At 40.8% G+C, this 17,670-nt stretch overlaps 1 protein-coding gene across 7 annotated transcripts in view; it reads left to right on the top strand.

The window, feature by feature from the left end:
* Positions 1-15,319, top strand: part of RALGPS2 (Ral GEF with PH domain and SH3 binding motif 2) — a 619,002-nt gene extending 603,683 nt beyond the window's left edge. For all 7 annotated transcript variants that reach the window (XM_053693284.1, XM_053693289.1, XM_053693287.1 and 4 more), the window contains one exon: positions 14,461-15,319. In XM_053693284.1, the coding sequence (XP_053549259.1) occupies positions 14,461-14,490 (30 nt within the window). In that variant the 3' untranslated portion in view covers positions 14,491-15,319. The remainder of the gene's footprint in view (positions 1-14,460) is intronic.
* The last annotated feature ends 2,351 nt before the right edge of the window (positions 15,320-17,670 follow it).

Below are 17,670 nucleotides of genomic sequence, written 5' to 3'. Positions count from 1 at the left end.
TGCATTGTTCCTGTCACTACGGCAGCGTGTTTCTGGTTCGAGGAACTAGAAAAGTCGCTCAATAAAGAATCTTCGTATGAGGAGGTTATGGACAGAGTTCAAGCACTTAAATTGGCTAACTCTTTTATTTTAGATGCCGCTTTGCAATTAGCTAGATTAGCGGCGAAAAATTAAGGGTTTGCTATCGTGGCGCGCAGAGCGCTTTGGCTAAAGTCTTGGTCAGCGGATGTGTCTTCCAAGACAAAATTGCTTAACATTCCTTTCAAGGGTAAAACATTATTTGGACCTGATTTGAAAGAGATTATTTCAGACATCACTGGGGGAAAGGGCCACGCCCTCCCACAGGATAGGTCTTTTAAGGCTAAAAATAAGCCTAATTTTCGTCCCTTTCACAGAAACGGACCAGCCTCTAATTCCTCATCCTCTAAGCAAGAGGGTAATACTTCACAACCCAAACCAGCCTGGAAACCAATGCAAGGCTGGAACAAGGGTAAGCAGGCCAGGAAGCCTACCACTGCTACCAAAACAGCATGAAGGGATAGCCCCCGATCCGGGACCGGATCTGGTGGGGGGGCAGACTTTCTCTCTTTGCTCAGGCTTGGGCAAGAGATGTTCAGGATCCTTGGGCGCTAGAAATAGTTTCTCAAGGTTATCTCCTGGAATTCAAGGAACTACCCCCAAGGGGAAGGTTCCACAGGTCTCAATTATCTTCAAACCAAATAAAAAGACAGGCATTCTTACATTGTGTAGAAGACCTGTTAAAGATGGGAGTGATTCATCCAGTTCCAATAAGAGAACAAGGGATGGGTTTTTATTCCAACCTGTTCATAGTTCCCAAAAAAGAGGGAACATTCAGACCAATTTTGGATCTCAAGATCCTAAACAAATTTCTCAGGGTACCATCGTTCAAAATGGAAACTATTCGAACGATCCTACCTACTATCCAGGAAAATCAATTTATGACTACAGTGGATTTAAAGGATGCGTACCTACATATTCCTATCCACAAGGAACATCATCAGTTCCTAAGGTTCGCTTTTCTGGACAAGCATTACCAGTTTGTGGCACTTCCATTTGGATTAGCCACTGCTCCAAGGATTTTCACAAAGGTACTAGGGTCCCTTCTAGCGGTTCTAAGACCAAGGGGCATTGCAGTAGTACCTTACTTGGACGACATCCTGATTCAAGCGTCGTCTCTGTCAAAAACAAAGGCTCATACGGACATCGTCCTAGCCTTTCTCAGATCTCACGGATGGAAGGTGAACAAAGAAAAAAGTTCTCTGTCCCCGTCAACAAGAGTTCCCTTCTTGGGAACAATAATAGATTCCTTACAAATGAGGATTTTTCTGACAGAGGTCAGAAAATCAAAACTTCTAAGCTCTTGTCAAGTACTTCATTCTGTTCCTCGTCCTTCCATAGCGCAGTGCATGGAAGTAATAGGATTGATGGTTGCAACAATGGACATAGTTCCTTTTGCACGAATTCATCTAAGACCATTACAACTGTGCATGCTCAGACAGTGGAATGGGGATTATACAGACTTGTCTCAGACGATTCAAGTAGATCAAAAGACCAGAGATTCACTCCGTTGGTGGCTGACCCTGGACAATCTGTCACAGGGAATGAGCTTCCGCAGACCAGAGTGGGTCATTGTCATGACCGACGCCAGCCTGGTGGGCTGGGGCGCGGTCTGGGAACCCCTGAAAGCTCAGGGTCTATGGTCTCGGGAAGAATCTCTTCTCCCGATAAACATTCTGGAACTGAGAGCGATATTCAATGCTCTCAAAGCTTGGCCTCAACTAGCAAAGGCCAAATTCATAAGGTTTCAATCAGACAACATGACGACTGTTGCATATATCAATCATCAGGGGGGAACAAGGAGTTCCCTGGCGATGGAAGAAGTGACCAAAATAATTCAATGGGCGGAGGATCACTCCTGCCACTTGTCTGCGATCCACATCCCAGGAGTGGAAAATTGGGAAGCGGATTTTCTGAGTCGTCAGACATTCCATCCGGGGGAGTGGGAACTCCATCCGGAAATCTTTGCCCAAATAACTCAATTATGGGGCATTCCAGACATGGATCTGATGGCGTCTCGTCAGAACTTCAAGGTTCCTTGCTACGGGTCCAGATCCAGGGATCCCAAGGCAACCCTAGTAGATGCACTAGTAGCACCTTGGACCTTCAACCTAGCTTATGTATTCCCACCGTTTCCTCTCATTCCCAGGCTGGTAGCCAGGATCAATCAGGAGAGGGCTTCGGTGATCTTGATAGCTCCTGCGTGGCCACGCAGGACTTGGTATGCAGACCTGGTGAATATGTCATCGGCTCCACCATGGAAGCTACCTTTGAGACAGGACCTTCTTGTTCAAGGTCCATTCGAACATCCGAATCTGGTTTCCCTCCAGCTGACGGCTTGGAGATTGAAAGCTTGATTTTATCAAAGCGTGGGTTTTCAGATTCTGTAATAGATACTCTGATTCAGGCTAGAAAGCCTGTAACTAGAAAAATTTACCATAAAATATGGAAAAAATATATCTGTTGGTGTGAATCCAAAGGATTGCCATGGAACAAGATAAAGATTCCTAAGATTCTATCCTTTCTACAAGAAGGTTTGGAGAAAGGATTATCTGCAAGTTCATTAAAGGGACAGATTTCTGCTTTATCTGTCTTACTACACAAACGACTGGCAGCTATGCCAGATGTTCAAGCATTTGTTCAGGCTCTGGTTAGGATCAAGCCTGTTTACAGGCCTTTGACTCCTCCCTGGAGTTTAAATCTAGTTCTTTCAGTTCTTCAAGGGGTTCCGTTTGAACCCTTACATTCCGTAGATATTAAGTTACTATCTTGGAAAGTTTTGTTTTTGGTTGCAATCTCTTCTGCTAGAAGAGTTTCAGAGTTATCTGCTCTGCAGTGTTCTCCTCCTTATCTGGTGTTCCATGCAGATAAGGTGGTTCTGCGTACTAAGCCTGGTTTTCTTCCTAAAGTTGTTTCTAACAAAAATATTAACCAGGAGATAGTTGTACCTTCTTTGTGTCCGAATCCAGTTTCAAAGAAGGAGCGTTTGTTACACAATTTGGACGTAGTCCGTGCTCTAAAATTCTATTTAGAGGCTACAAAAGATTTCAGACAAACATCTTCTTTGTTTGTTGTTTATTCTGGTAAAAGGAGAGGTCAAAAAGCGACTTCTACCTCTCTTTCCTTTTGGCTTAAAAGCATCATCCGATTGGCTTATGAGACTGCCGGACGGCAGCCTCCTGAAAGAATCACAGCTCACTCCACTAGGGCTGTGGCTTCCACATGGGCCTTCAAGAACGAGGCTTCTGTTGACCAGATATGTAAGGCAGCGACTTGGTCTTCACTGCAAACTTTTGCCAAATTTTACAAATTTGATACTTTTGCTTCTTCGGAGGCTATTTTTGGGAGAAAGGTTTTGCAAGCCGTGGTGCCTTCCATTTAGGTGACCTGATTTGCTCCCTCCCTTCATCCGTGTCCTAAAGCTTTGGTATTGGTTCCCACAAGTAAGGATGACGCCGTGGACCGGACACACCAATGTTGGAGAAAACAGAATTTATGCTTACCTGATAAATTACTTTCTCCAACGGTGTGTCCGGTCCACGGCCCGCCCTGGTTTTTTAATCAGGTCTGATGAATTATTTTCTCTAACTACAGTCACCACAGTATCATATGGTTTCTCCTATATATATTTCCTCCTGTCCGTCGGTCGAATGACTGGGGTGGGCGGAGCCTAGGAGGGATCATGTGACCAGCTTTGCTGGGACTCTTTGCCATTTCCTGTTGGGGAAGAGAATATCCCACAAGTAAGGATGACGCCGTGGACCGGACACACCGTTGGAGAAAGTAATTTATCAGGTAAGCATAAATTCTGTTTTTTGGTTCTTATGAACAGTATATCTTAGGTGTTTGCATGACTTTATTGTTTAGGTTTTTGCACATGCCCAGACTAAATATTAATTATTTCCTTGTTTAATAAAAAGTTAAAAATATAGCACGAATCAAAATATGATTGTAATAAAATGTACATTTAATAAATATTAATAAATTACTCAAATTATATTAAATTCTTAATTGCACTTTTAGGGTATTAATATTTGTGTATTAAACAAAACACTGCAATCAATTTCATATTTACTGCCTATATTTTACTTTCATGGTCTGCGAAAAACATTGCACAAACCCTTATGAAATGCCTGTTAAAGGGACATTGTACACTAGATTTTTCTTTGCATAAATGTTTTGTAGATGATCCATTTATATAGTCCATCTGGGAGTATTTTTGAAAAAAAAATATAGTTTTGTTTATTTTTAAATAACATTGTGCTGATTTTCAGACTCCTAACCAAGCCCCAAAGTTTTAGATGTATACTGATGTCTACATATTCCTGCTTGTGTAATATATCTGTTCATATGAGGAGGAGGGGGGAGTGTCTGTTTTTCTTGCTTTCCCATCTCCTTTCACTGGGTATCCCAGCCTAACCTCATCAACAGTGCTACCCACCAATCAGCAAGCGCTATCCAGGGTGCTGAACCTAAAACGGGCCCGCTCTTTAGCTTAGATTCCTGCTTTTTCAAATAAAGAACAAAGAAAAAATTATAATAGGTGTAAATTAGAAAGTTGCTTAATATTGTGTTCTCTATCTGAATCATGAAAGAAAAAATCTGAGTTTAGTATCCCTTTAAACACCTGTTCCTTATTTTTTGGAATAGACCTTTATTGTACAAACATGGGTCCTATAAGGTACAACACAGTAACGTTTCAGGCTAATCCATGCCCTTCATTAGCATAATGTTGCTGTGTTGTACTTTAGATCCATGTTTGTACAATAAAGGTATATTTTAAACTTAAAAGCTGGAGGGCATTGTTGTTACTATTGAATTCTGGGCTTTATAAGCCGCCTCCTGTTTGCTTCAGATATTTGTGCTGTGTCCATACCTGCATTTGTGAGCCTTATCATTTTTACACATTTCACCAGATTTTTATGCAATATATGTAATTCAGACAGGTTAAGAAACATGAAACATCTTGAGATTTTAACCCAGTTGTTTTCATGTGTGATTTAGATAGAGCATGCAATTTTAAGCATCTTTCTAAATTACTCCTATTATCAAATTTTCTTCATTCTCTTGGTATCTTTATTTGAAAAGAAAGGATGTAAGTTTAGATGCCGGCCCATTTTTGGTGAACAACCTGGGCAGTGGCGGATCCAGAGCCTGGCGGAGACAGAGGGGGGGAGACAGAGGAGAGACACACAGGGGGGGGAGACAGAGGAGAGACACACAGGGGGGGGGGAGACAGAGGAGAGACACACAGGGGGGGAGACAGAGGAGAGACACAAAGGGGGGAGACAGAGGAGAGACACACAGGGGGGAGACAGAGGAGAGACACACAGGGGGGAGACAGAGGAGAGACACACAGGGGGAGACAGACACACAGGAGGGAGCCTCGTTTATTGTGCCTTTATTGTATGTATTATATACATACATATAGACATACAGACACATAGCATACATAAATGCACACATATACAAACATGATACATTTAGACATACAGACACATAACATACATACACGCACACATATACATATATATATACATACAGACACATAGCATACATACACGCACACATATACATATATATATACATACAGACACATAACATACATACACGCACACATATACATATATATATACATACAGACACATAGCATACATACACACAAACACATATACATACATATAGACATACAGACACATAGCATACATACACACACACATATACATACATATAGACATACAGACACATAGCATACATACACACAAACACATATACATACATATAGACATACAGACACATAGCATACATACACACAAACACATATACATACATATAGACATACAGACACATAGCATACATACACACAAATATACAAACATGATACATTTAGACATACAGACACACAACATACATACACGCACACATATACATACATATATATATATATACACACATACAGACACATAGCATACATACACACAAACACATATATACATACAGACACATAGCATACATACACACATACAGACACATGACATACATACATGCACATACATAAACACAAACACAAATACAGGCTCAGCAAAAAGAAATATAAATACAATTACACAATTTAAGGTAAAAAAAATTTAAGAAACTCAACATGCTCTCTAATGTTGCCATATATATATATATATATATATATATATATATATATATATATAATTTATTTAATTTTTGTCACAAAAAAGAACTGTCTGGCTGCTCATTTGGAAAACACATACACTTAAAGTCTCTTCTCAGGGAAAAATGTAAAACAACTGAAGCAAGTATACAAACAAGCAGACTTGCTCTGAGCAGGAAGAGTCCTCAGTCTGAGGCTGGGGATAAGGCTGAGTGTTCACCCATGCACGCAGCACACACATGGGTTTTAACGTAAGATAAAAAACAGACCTGGCAAACTCAGCTGCATCTGCCGTCTTTTCAGTAGCTCATTTTGTGAAGTGTCAGCGCTCCTGCCTATAAATTATCTGCCCTTAGTGCTGCTGCTTCATGGTAAATACACTAACTGAACCGCGCAAGGGAAAAGAGAAGGGGAGGGGAGGGGATGGAAGGGAGGGGGAAATTTCCTGTTAGGCAGTTTAAACTTTAAAAGACCGGTGCTGTCAGACACTGTATATTCTGCAGCACCGCTCTGTAGTAGTTCTGTTATTCTATTTCAGAGCTGCAGTAGAAGATCTGTGCTGCGCTCCGGTTTCCCGCCACAAATGCTTAAAGCCTTAAAACAAAATTACTTTAATAGAGAGCACCCCTTAGAAGTGCAACTTCTAAAAGGCTTTCTCTAAGGACATTTTTTTTATAGTCTGCGGCCCCAATAAATAAAATTAGTACCTTAAAAAGTTCAGTGAGTTGCCGGCTGCTGTCCTGAACGTTCGTTCCTGTGTTCCTGTCGGCCCGCCTCTGAGGTGAGGTCTCTCTCTTCAGACTTTTTTTCAGCTTGCTGCCTTCAGCCCTGGAGTGGTGGACGGTCCCTGGCTACTCCCACTGTGTGTCTGTCTGCTCTGTCCAGTGTCCACGCACGTGATCCCAGGTGCAGTGGCCTGGCTGGCTCAGTCCTGACTCCTGTCTGAGGCAAGCTGATGACGCGAAGCACGCAGACGCTCCCAGGCTGAGGCTCCCGCTCCCTCCACTATGTCACGTGGTGGCGCGTGCTGGTGAGAGACGTGACATCATCACAGTGACAGCCGCCGGCCCTGGCGGGCCGGGCCCGCCCCTCACCCACCTGCTGACCCAGCCCATTATAGGAACTGACAGTCACACAGTGAGTGACAGTAACTATACACTGCAGTCAGTTGGTAGTTGCGGAGTCAGAGTGAGGCAGCCGCAGCAGCGGTCGGAGAGGGGGACGGGTTAAGGGGTTACACAACCTACAACCATATAAGTTTAATAAATAACATTAAAACTTTTACTGTACAGTAATTACACATGGATGCTGCTGCTGCAGCAGTGGGGAGGGGAGGGTACAAACTTGTATAAGGGACTGGTGTTTGGAAGTTACCGGGCGGCAATTAGCAATTTCTCCAACATAGGTGTGTCCGGTCCACGGCGTCATCCTTACTTGTGGGATATTCTCTTCCCCAACAGGAAATGGCAAAGAGCCCAGCAAAGCTGGTCACATGATCCCTCCTAGGCTCCGCCTTCCCCAGTCATTCTCTTTGCCGTTGTACAGGCAACATCTCCACGGAGATGGCTTAGAGTTTTTTGGTGTTTAAATGTAGTTTTTATTCTTCAATCAAGAGTTTGTTATTTTAAAATAGTGCTGGTATGTACTATTTACTCTGAAACAGAAAAGAGATGAAGATTTCTGTTTGTAAGAGGAAAATGATTTTAGCAACCGTTACTAAAATCGATGGCTGTTTCCACACAGGACTGTTGAGAGGAATTAACTTCAGTTGGGGGAAACAGTGAGCAGACTTTTGCTGCTTGAGGTATGACACATTTCTAACAAGACTTGGTAATGCTGGAAGCTGTCATTTTCCCTATGGGATCCGGTAAGCCATTTTTATTAAATAAGAATAAAGGGCTTCACAAGGGCTTTAAAGACTGGTAGACATTTTTCTGGGCTAAAACGATTGATATATAAGCATTTTTAATACTTCATAGTTTTGAGGAGTTATTTTATTCTTGGGAATTATGTAAAATAACCGGCAGGCACTGTATTGGACACCTTTTTCACTGGGGGCCTTCTCTAATCATAGGCAGAGCCTCATTTTCGCGCCTCTATTGCGCAGTTGTTTTTGGGAAGCAAGACATGCAGATGCATGTGTGAGGAGCTCAGATACATAGAAAAAGCTTACTGAAGGCGTCATTTGGTATCGTATTCCCCTTTGGGCTTGGTTGGGTCTCAGCAAAGCAGATACCAGGGACTGTATAGGGGTTAAATATAAAAACGGCTCCGGTTCCGTTATTTTAAGAGTTAAAGCTTTCAAATTTGGTGTGCAATACTTTTAAGGCTTTAAGACACTGTGGTGAAATTTTGGTGAATTTTGAACAATTCCTTCATACTTTTTCACATTTTCAGTAATAAAGTGTGTTCAGTTTAAAATTTAAAGTGACAGTAACGGTTTTATTTTAAAACGTTTTTTGTACTTTGTTATCAAGTTTATGCCTGTTTAACATGTCTGAACTATCAGATAGACTATGTTCTGTATGTGGGGAAGCCAAGGTTCCTTCTCATTTAAATAGATGTGATTTATGTGACACAAAATTTAGAGAAAATGATGCCCAAGATGATTCCTCAAGTGAGGGGAGTAAGCATGGTACTGCATCATCCCCTCCTTCGTCTACTCCAGTCTTGCCCACACAGGAGGCCCCTAGTACATCTAGTGCGCCAATACTCCTTACTATGCAACAATTAACGGCTGTAATGGATAATTCTATCAAAAACATTTTAGCCAAAATGCCCACTTATCAGCGAAAGCGTGACTGCTCTGTTTTAGAAAATACTGAAGAGCATGAGGACGCTGATGATATTGGTTCTGAAGTGCCCCTACACCAGTCTGAGGGGGCCAGGGAGGTTTTGTCTGAGGGAGAAATTTCAGATTCAGGGAAAATTTCTCAACAAGCTGAACCTGATGTGATTACATTCAAATTTAAATTGGAACATCTCCGCGCTCTGCTTAAGGAGGTGTTATCTACTCTGGATGATTGTGAGAATTTGGTCATTCCAGAGAAATTATGTAAGATGGACAAGTTCCTAGAGGTCCCGGGGCCCCCCCGAAGCTTTTCCTATACCCAAGCGGGTGGCGGACATTGTAAACAAAGAATGGGAAAGGCCCGGCATACCTTTTGTCCCTCCCCCTATATTTAAGAAATTGTTTCCTATGGTCGACCCCAGAAAGGACTTATGGCAGACAGTCCCCAAAGTCGAGGGGGCGGTTTCTACTCTAAACAAACGCACTACTATCCCTATAGAAGATAGTTGTGCTTTCAAAGATCCTATGGATAAAAAATTAGAGGGTTTGCTTAAAAAGATGTTTGTTCAGCAAGGTTACCTTCTACAACCAATTTCATGCATGGTTCCTGTCACTACAGCAGCGTGTTTCTGGTTCGATGAACTAGAAAAGTCGCTCAATAAAGATTCTTCTTATGAGGAGATTATGGACAGAATTCATGCTCTCAAATTGGCTAACTCTTTTACTTTAGACGCCACTTTGCAATTGGCTAGATTAGCGGCGAAAAATTCAGGGTTTGCTATTGTGGCGCGCAGAGCGCTTTGGCTAAAATCTTGGTCAGCGGATGCGTCTTCCAAGAACAAATTGCTTAACATACCTTTCAAGGGGAAAACGCTGTTTGGCCCTGACTTGAAAGAGATTATTTCTGATATCACTGGGGGTAAGGGCCACGCCCTTCCTCAGGATAGGTCTTTCAAGGCTAAAAATAAACCAAATTTTCGTCCCTTTCGCAGAAACGGACCAGCCCCAAGTGCTACATCCTCTAAGCAAGAGGGTAATACTTCTCAAACCAAGCCAGCCTGGAGGCCAATGCAAGGCTGGAACAAAGGTAAGCAGGCCAAGAAACCTGCCACTGCTACCAAGACAGCATGAGATGTTGGCCCCCGATCCGGGACCGGATCTGGTGGGGGGCAGACTTTCTCTCTTCGCTCAGGCTTGGGCAAGAGATGTTCTGGATCCTTGGGCGCTAGAAATAGTCTCCCAAGGTTATCTTCTGGAATTCAAGGAGCTTCCCCCAAGGGGGAGGTTCCACAGGTCTCAATTGTCTTCAGACCACATAAAAAGACAGGCATTCTTACATTGTGTAGAAGACCTGTTAAAAATGGGAGTGATTCATCCTGTTCCATTAGGAGAACAAGGGATGGGATTCTACTCCAATCTGTTCATAGTTCCCAAAAAAGAGGGAACATTCAGACCAATCTTAGATCTCAAGATCCTAAACAAGTTTCTCAAGGTTCCATCGTTCAAAATGGAAACCATTCGGACAATTCTTCCTTCCATCCAGGAAGGTCAATTCATGACCACGGTGGATTTAAAGGATGCGTATCTACATATTCCTATCCACAAGGAACATCATCGGTTCCTAAGGTTCGCCTTTCTGGACAAGCATTACCAGTTTGTGGCACTTCCATTCGGATTAGCCACTGCTCCAAGAATTTTCACAAAGGTACTAGGGTCCCTTCTAGCGGTGCTACGACCAAGGGGCATTGCAGTAGTACCTTACTTGGACGACATACTGATTCAAGCGTCGTCCCTACCACAAGCAAAGGCTCATACGGACATTGTCCTGGCCTTTCTCAGATCTCACGGGTGGAAAGTGAACGTAGAAAAAAGTTCTCTATCTCCGTCAACAAGAGTTCCCTTCTTGGGAACAATAATAGACTCCTTAGAAATGAGGATTTTTCTGACAGAGGCCAGAAAATCAAAACTTCTAAGCTATTGTCAAGTACTTCATTCTGTTCCTCTTCCTTCCATAGCGCAGTGCATGGAAGTAATAGGTTTGATGGTCGCGGCAATGGACATAGTTCCTTTTGCGCGAATTCATCTGAGACCATTACAACTGTGCATGCTCAGTCAGTGGAATGGGGATTATACAGACTTGTCTCCGACGATACAAGTAGATCAGAGGACCAGAGATTCACTCCGTTGGTGGCTGACCCTGGACAACCTGTCACAGGGGATGAGCTTCCGCAGACCAGAGTGGGTCATTGTCACGACCGACGCCAGTCTGGTGGGCTGGGGCGCGGTCTGGGAACTCCTGAAAGCTCAGGGTCTTTGGTCTCGGGAAGAATCTCTTCTCCCGATAAATATTCTGGAACTGAGAGCGATATTCAATGCTCTCAAGGCTTGGCCTCAGCTAGCAAAGGCCAAATTCATACGGTTTCAATCAGACAACATGACGACTGTTGCGTATATCAACCATCAGGGGGGAACAAGGAGTTCCCTGGCGATGGAAGAGGTGACCAAAATCATTCAATGGGCGGAGACTCACTCCTGCCACTTGTCTGCAATCCACATCCCAGGAGTGGAAAATTGGGAAGCGGATTTTCTGAGTCGTCAGACATTTCATCCGGGGGAGTGGGAACTCCATCCGGAAATCTTTGCCCAAATTACTCAATTGTGGGGCATTCCAGACATGGATCTGATGGCCTCTCGTCAGAACTTCAAGGTTCCTTGCTACGGGTCCAGATCCAGGGATCCCAAGGCGACTCTAGTAGATGCACTAGTAGCACCTTGGACCTTCAACCTAGCTTATGTATTCCCACCGTTTCCTCTCATCCCCAGGCTGGTAGCCAGGATCAATCAGGAGAGGGCATCGGTGATCTTGATAGCTCCTGCGTGGCCACGCAGGACTTGGTATGCAGACCTGGTGAATATGTCATCGGCTCCACCATGGAAGCTACCTTTGAGACAGGACCTTCTTGTTCAAGGTCCGTTCGAACATCCGAATCTGGCCTCACTCCAACTGACTGCTTGGAGATTGAACGCTTGATTTTATCAAAGCGAGGGTTCTCAGATTCTGTCATTGATACTCTTGTTCAGGCCAGAAAGCCTGTAACTAGAAAAATCTACCATAAAATATGGAAAAAATATATCTGTTGGTGTGAATCTAAAGGATTCCCATGGAACAAGATAAAAATTCCTAAGATTCTATCCTTTCTTCAAGAAGGTTTGGAGAAAGGATTATTTGCAAGTTCTTTGAAGGGACAGATTTCTGCTTTATCTGTTTTACTTCACAAAAAGCTGGCGGCTGTGCCAGATGTTCAAGCTTTTGTTCAGGCTCTGGTTAGAATCAAGCCTGTTTACAAACCTTTGACTCCTCCTTGGAGTCTCAATTTAGTTCTTTCAGTTCTTCAGGGGGTTCCGTTTGAACCCTTACATTCCGTAGATATTAAGTTATTATCTTGGAAAGTTTTGTTTTTGGTTGCAATTTCTTCTGCTAGAAGAGTTTCAGAGTTATCTGCTCTGCAGTGTTCTCCTCCTTATCTGGTGTTCCATGCAGATAAGGTGGTTTTGCGTACTAAACCTGGTTTTCTTCCGAAAGTTGTTTCTAACAAAAACATTAACCAGGAGATAGTCGTGCCTTCTTTGTGTCCGAATCCAGTTTCAAAGAAGGAACGTTTGTTGCACAATTTGGATGTAGTTCGTGCTCTAAAATTCTATTTAGATGCTACAAAGGATTTCAGACAAACATCTTCCTTGTTTGTTGTTTATTCTGGTAAAAGGAGAGGTCAAAAAGCAACTTCTACCTCTCTCTCTTTTTGGCTTAAAAGCATCATCAGATTGGCTTATGAGACTGCCGGACGGCAGCCTCCTGAAAGAATCACAGCTCATTCCACTAGGGCCGTGGCTTCCACATGGGCCTTCAAGAACGAGGCTTCTGTTGATCAGATATGTAAGGCAGCGACTTGGTCTTCACTGCACACTTTTACTAAATTTTACAAATTTGATACTTTTGCTTCTTCTGAGGCTATTTTTGGGAGAAAGGTTTTGCAAGCCGTGGTGCCTTCCATCTAGGTGACCTGATTTGCTCCCTCCCATCATCCGTGTCCTAAAGCTTTGGTATTGGTTCCCACAAGTAAGGATGACGCCGTGGACCGGACACACCTATGTTGGAGAAAACAGAATTTATGTTTACCTGATAAATTACTTTCTCCAACGGTGTGTCCGGTCCACGGCCCGCCCTGGTTTTTTAATCAGGTCTGATAATTTATTTTCTTTAACTACAGTCACCACGGTATCATATGATTTCTCCTATGCAAATATTCCTCCTTTACGTCGGTCGAATGACTGGGGAAGGCGGAGCCTAGGAGGGATCATGTGACCAGCTTTGCTGGGCTCTTTGCCATTTCCTGTTGGGGAAGAGAATATCCCACAAGTAAGGATGACGCCGTGGACCGGACACACCGTTGGAGAAAGTAATTTATCAGGTAAACATAAATTCTGTTTTCTCGGGGGGGGCAATTGCCCCGTTGCCCCCCCCCCCCCTGGATCCGCCACTGAACCTGGGTTGTCCTTGCTGATTGATGGTTAAATTCACCCACCAATAAACAAGTACTGGCCAGTGTTCTGAACCAAAAATTGGCTGGCTCTTTAGATTATATGCCTTCTTTTTCAAATAAAGATAGCAAGAAAATGAAGAAAAATTGATAATAGGAGTAAATTAGAAAGTTGCTTAAAATTGCATGCTCTATCTGAATCAGTGTCCCTTTAAGTGTGAAAATTATGAGTTTTCCCACTTCTATGAATTGGAAGTGCACAATGCAGACTTTGCAAACCTAATCCTACCACATATATGTCATCTTATGATGTGCATTGTTATCAAATTATATTATCATCATAATTTATTTGTATAGCTCTACAAAATTCCATAGCTTGTGCTCAGTCTTTATTTGCACATTTTCTGAGGCACCAGCTACTGCTGAGCTTATGCAAGAGTTAATATTGTTTAAGTATATGAGTTTTTGATTGGCTGGTTGCTGTCACGTGATACAGGGGGCTGTCAAATTGAAATCATTTTTGAAATTGGTCATAAAAAAAACCAAACTAATGCTGATTTAAAATTCAGAGTAAGTTTTATTGCATTGTATTTTTTTCATGGAATAATCTTCCATTTGAGGTGGTAAACACAAAGACTGTAAAGGAATTCAAAAATACCTGGGACATGCATAACGCTATCCTAAGGAAAAAGTAACGTAATATGGGTAGACTTGATGGGCCTTATTGGTTCTAATCTACCGTCAAATTCTATGTTTCTATGCATTTAATGATTATGCCATTTTTACTGCATTTAATGGTTATTTAATGCTTCTTTTGATGCTGTTTGTTTTTGTTGTATTTTGTTAATGTTCTTCTAGTTGTAATATTTGTTTCCTGTTTATCTGAACAGGCTCCTGCCAACTTGATGACTTTTGAATGACACTTCTCATCTGGAGTAGTTTTAGAGCTATGGTAGGAAACCAGTTACCTTTTTATCTAAGCTACAATAAGATGGACTTGGCTTGGGGGTGTGCCACATATTCCTTAGTATCCCTGGTCTCAGAAGCAGCACCTTAGAGCAATGAACAAAATGGACATTGTAGCACTGATTGTGAGGTGGAGAAAATGGCTGCTCTTCCAGTCATCAAATCCGTTAATACCCCCAATGCAGGAAAATGGCCGGAACTTAAGCTGGGAACAGAATCAGCCATGGATCTCATTTTTTGAGGTTACCTATGTACATACCTTTTTTTTTTTTGTAAGCGTTCACTGAACCAATCTGTGAAAACCACTGCCTTAATAACAAAGAATTGTGAGTGATGATTTTAACACCAAATAGTATGTGTATGTGTGTGAGTCTGAGTGCATTCACAGGAGCGTGAACTCAGCCCTCTGTGACTTTGAATTACCTTTGCTTTTAACTTTTAAATAACTCACTATTTTGGGTGGAATTTTTTGGCTTTTTGTTTTATTTTTATTATAAATACTTGGATTTTTTTGACAAAACCAAGCAAAAAAAAAAAGAAAAGAAAAATTTCAAAAGTGTTACTATAAGGACAACATTTATAATTAAGTAGATATTTGAGAAATTACAACAAACGTCATGAAGAGTGTTAAGGTCTTGTAATATAATTACTGGTGTAAGCAATGGATTTGGCTTTTGGACAAAACCTTCCTAAATAATTGTGGGAAACTGCAAACTGATAAAAAGCACACAGTGTATCTTATCCTGATGGAAGCTACAAGTAAAACTATTTATTTCCCATAAAGTCCTGCTTAGTTTCTTTTTAATTTCTTATGAGATGTCTAGGGCACACTTAACACGGATAAAGTAAGCAGTATTATTAGTCCTTTTTTTTTTTATTAATAGTTCTTGTTACAATTTTTTAATGTGTTTACTTTTCATTTTTTAAATAACAATTGTAAGTGCGGTATAGAACTCTTTGGATAATTTCTTATGGATACAACATTGTGTCGTATGGCTAAATACCATTCAGTACAGGGTTAAGTTTGCTTCATTCTCTGAGTCTATCTACACAACTTTACTCTTGAATAATCGACTGCACTTAATTGGACATTCTACTACTTATCAATCAGCAGGTCTGTATGCTACAAAATTCCAGGGGTATGCAAAAGCAGCTGATTTCAGAGTACAATATATACAAATTATTTTTTATTTTTAATAAGACTATTGAAAATTTGTAATGAACTTAAAGCTGAAACAGTTAGTATTTATACTAGATTGTGTCTTTATCTTGATTATCTAACAATGAAGATAATACAAGGCAATTAGTCATTTCTGTGTGAATGAGATCTAACATTACTGCCTGTGTGAATTAATTCTATTTAAAAAGTACTGTTTTTTACCAAAATATATTTTCATGCATTGTCCATTTTTTTAAGTGCTTTTTTCCTCCACAGGAATATTTTCTAATGTTCTCATTATATAAAAAATTTTGTTTGCCTATTAATAACTTCAATATGTTATTATGTTAGTAAACCGTAAAAGTTAAAGCGCTAGACCATTGCTTCCCCAAATGATCTAAACAAGCCAAATATTAAGTTTTTGTCCTGTATGCTTCAATACAGAATAGTCAATTTCCGTAATTAATTTAGTGGTTGGTCCAAGCTGAAAGATTGTTAAAATCTTGTCCGCTAATAATACTGGAATTTCTAAACTAGCATTGGTCACCACCATACTGCTTAGAGAAAACTCCTTATCAGTCCCCAGAGGAACAACCAACCTCAAACTGAGGGCTTCATCTTATTCCAGAAATAAACTTAAATGACAGCAACAAAAAGTCATATATATTTCCTTTTTTTTTTTTTTTTTTTTTTTTTTTTACATTTGTTGACTTTACTATTGTAGTATGGTCAAACCCAATGTATCACTTCACACATCTGAAGCATTTTAGTGTTTGCGTGTTATATTCCAGGCTCCTATAATATTACCCTTGGCTCTTAATTTTTTTAGAATATTTTAAAGCGTGATTTAAAAAAAAAAAGTCTGCAGCTGGCTCCTCCATGTTTCCTTAGTTTCTGAGTTTGCCAACACGTGTTTCAGCTCTTTATATATTTTTTGTAAAACTTATACTCATTGTTTTCCTATTTAAATAATTATAATTTTTTCCTTCAATAGTAATTGAAATATACAGTTTACTTGTGGGCTCACACAGCAGATTCTTCTTGCTTCACATCTTTAATGCTAGACTGTTTCAGAAACAGATTGTCACATGCATTTTCTCTTCTTCTGATTTTTAGATATTCTGGTTAAATAGTAACCAATTATAATCTTTCTTTTCTTTAACACATTGCATCCCAGAAACACACCAGTTGCTGTATTTTATTTAGTTTTTTGCATATGTTTACTTTACCCATCACATTTTTTGGTCAAGGGAATGAAGCAACCATCGCTTGCACTGTGGACGGGATTTTTTCTAGTCGTAGCTATTGATTATCCACTTTTTGTCTTTGTTTTGGCCAATTTGAGAATCAGTAAATGTATTTCTAAGCATCCCTATTCCTTTTACATACCTATGTATTTTGTAGTCCAAAAGCTGTATGACTCTATGTCCTAAACTAGCTACAAGTCTTTTAGTGGCTGAAAAAAAGCTATCTAGCCTTAGAGATAGGATCCTTAAAGAATTCTATATAAAAACAAGCAGTGACCGTGCCAATTGGCGTTGAGCTTGTTTATTAGATAAAGAAGGCGGAAAAGGACAGTGGGGTTTAAGCTTGTGCCTTAACCAGTCATTTTTGAGGAGCACACATTACTACTGCATCAGAGTGTTTAATGCACATTCATTTTCATCAACATAAAACAAGACCTTGCTTAATTTAATAATTGGGTTTTGTCCATCTATTGTACAGATCTCAATCGCATACATTTACATTTCTTGTTTTGTATTGTGTCAAGGAAATATTTGAAATGTCCTTTTATCAAATGAGAACAGATGATGTGACAAATCTAAAATGTCTTTACAAGCAAAATGGAAATAGCATTTAGGATTTGCTGTTGTGAATTATTTGATGTGAACCCTTTGATGATTTACTGGTGGGGATATGCATTATGATCTGACCAAGTGAAGTGCAGTTCCCCCAGTTTTTCCCCCCATTACTT

This window comes from Bombina bombina, chromosome 10 (assembly GCF_027579735.1).
Source record: "Bombina bombina isolate aBomBom1 chromosome 10, aBomBom1.pri, whole genome shotgun sequence".
Classification (NCBI taxonomy): Eukaryota; Metazoa; Chordata; class Amphibia; order Anura; family Bombinatoridae; genus Bombina; species Bombina bombina.
Note: the sequence above shows the minus strand (reverse complement) of the source record. Positions and strands in the feature narration are given on the sequence as shown.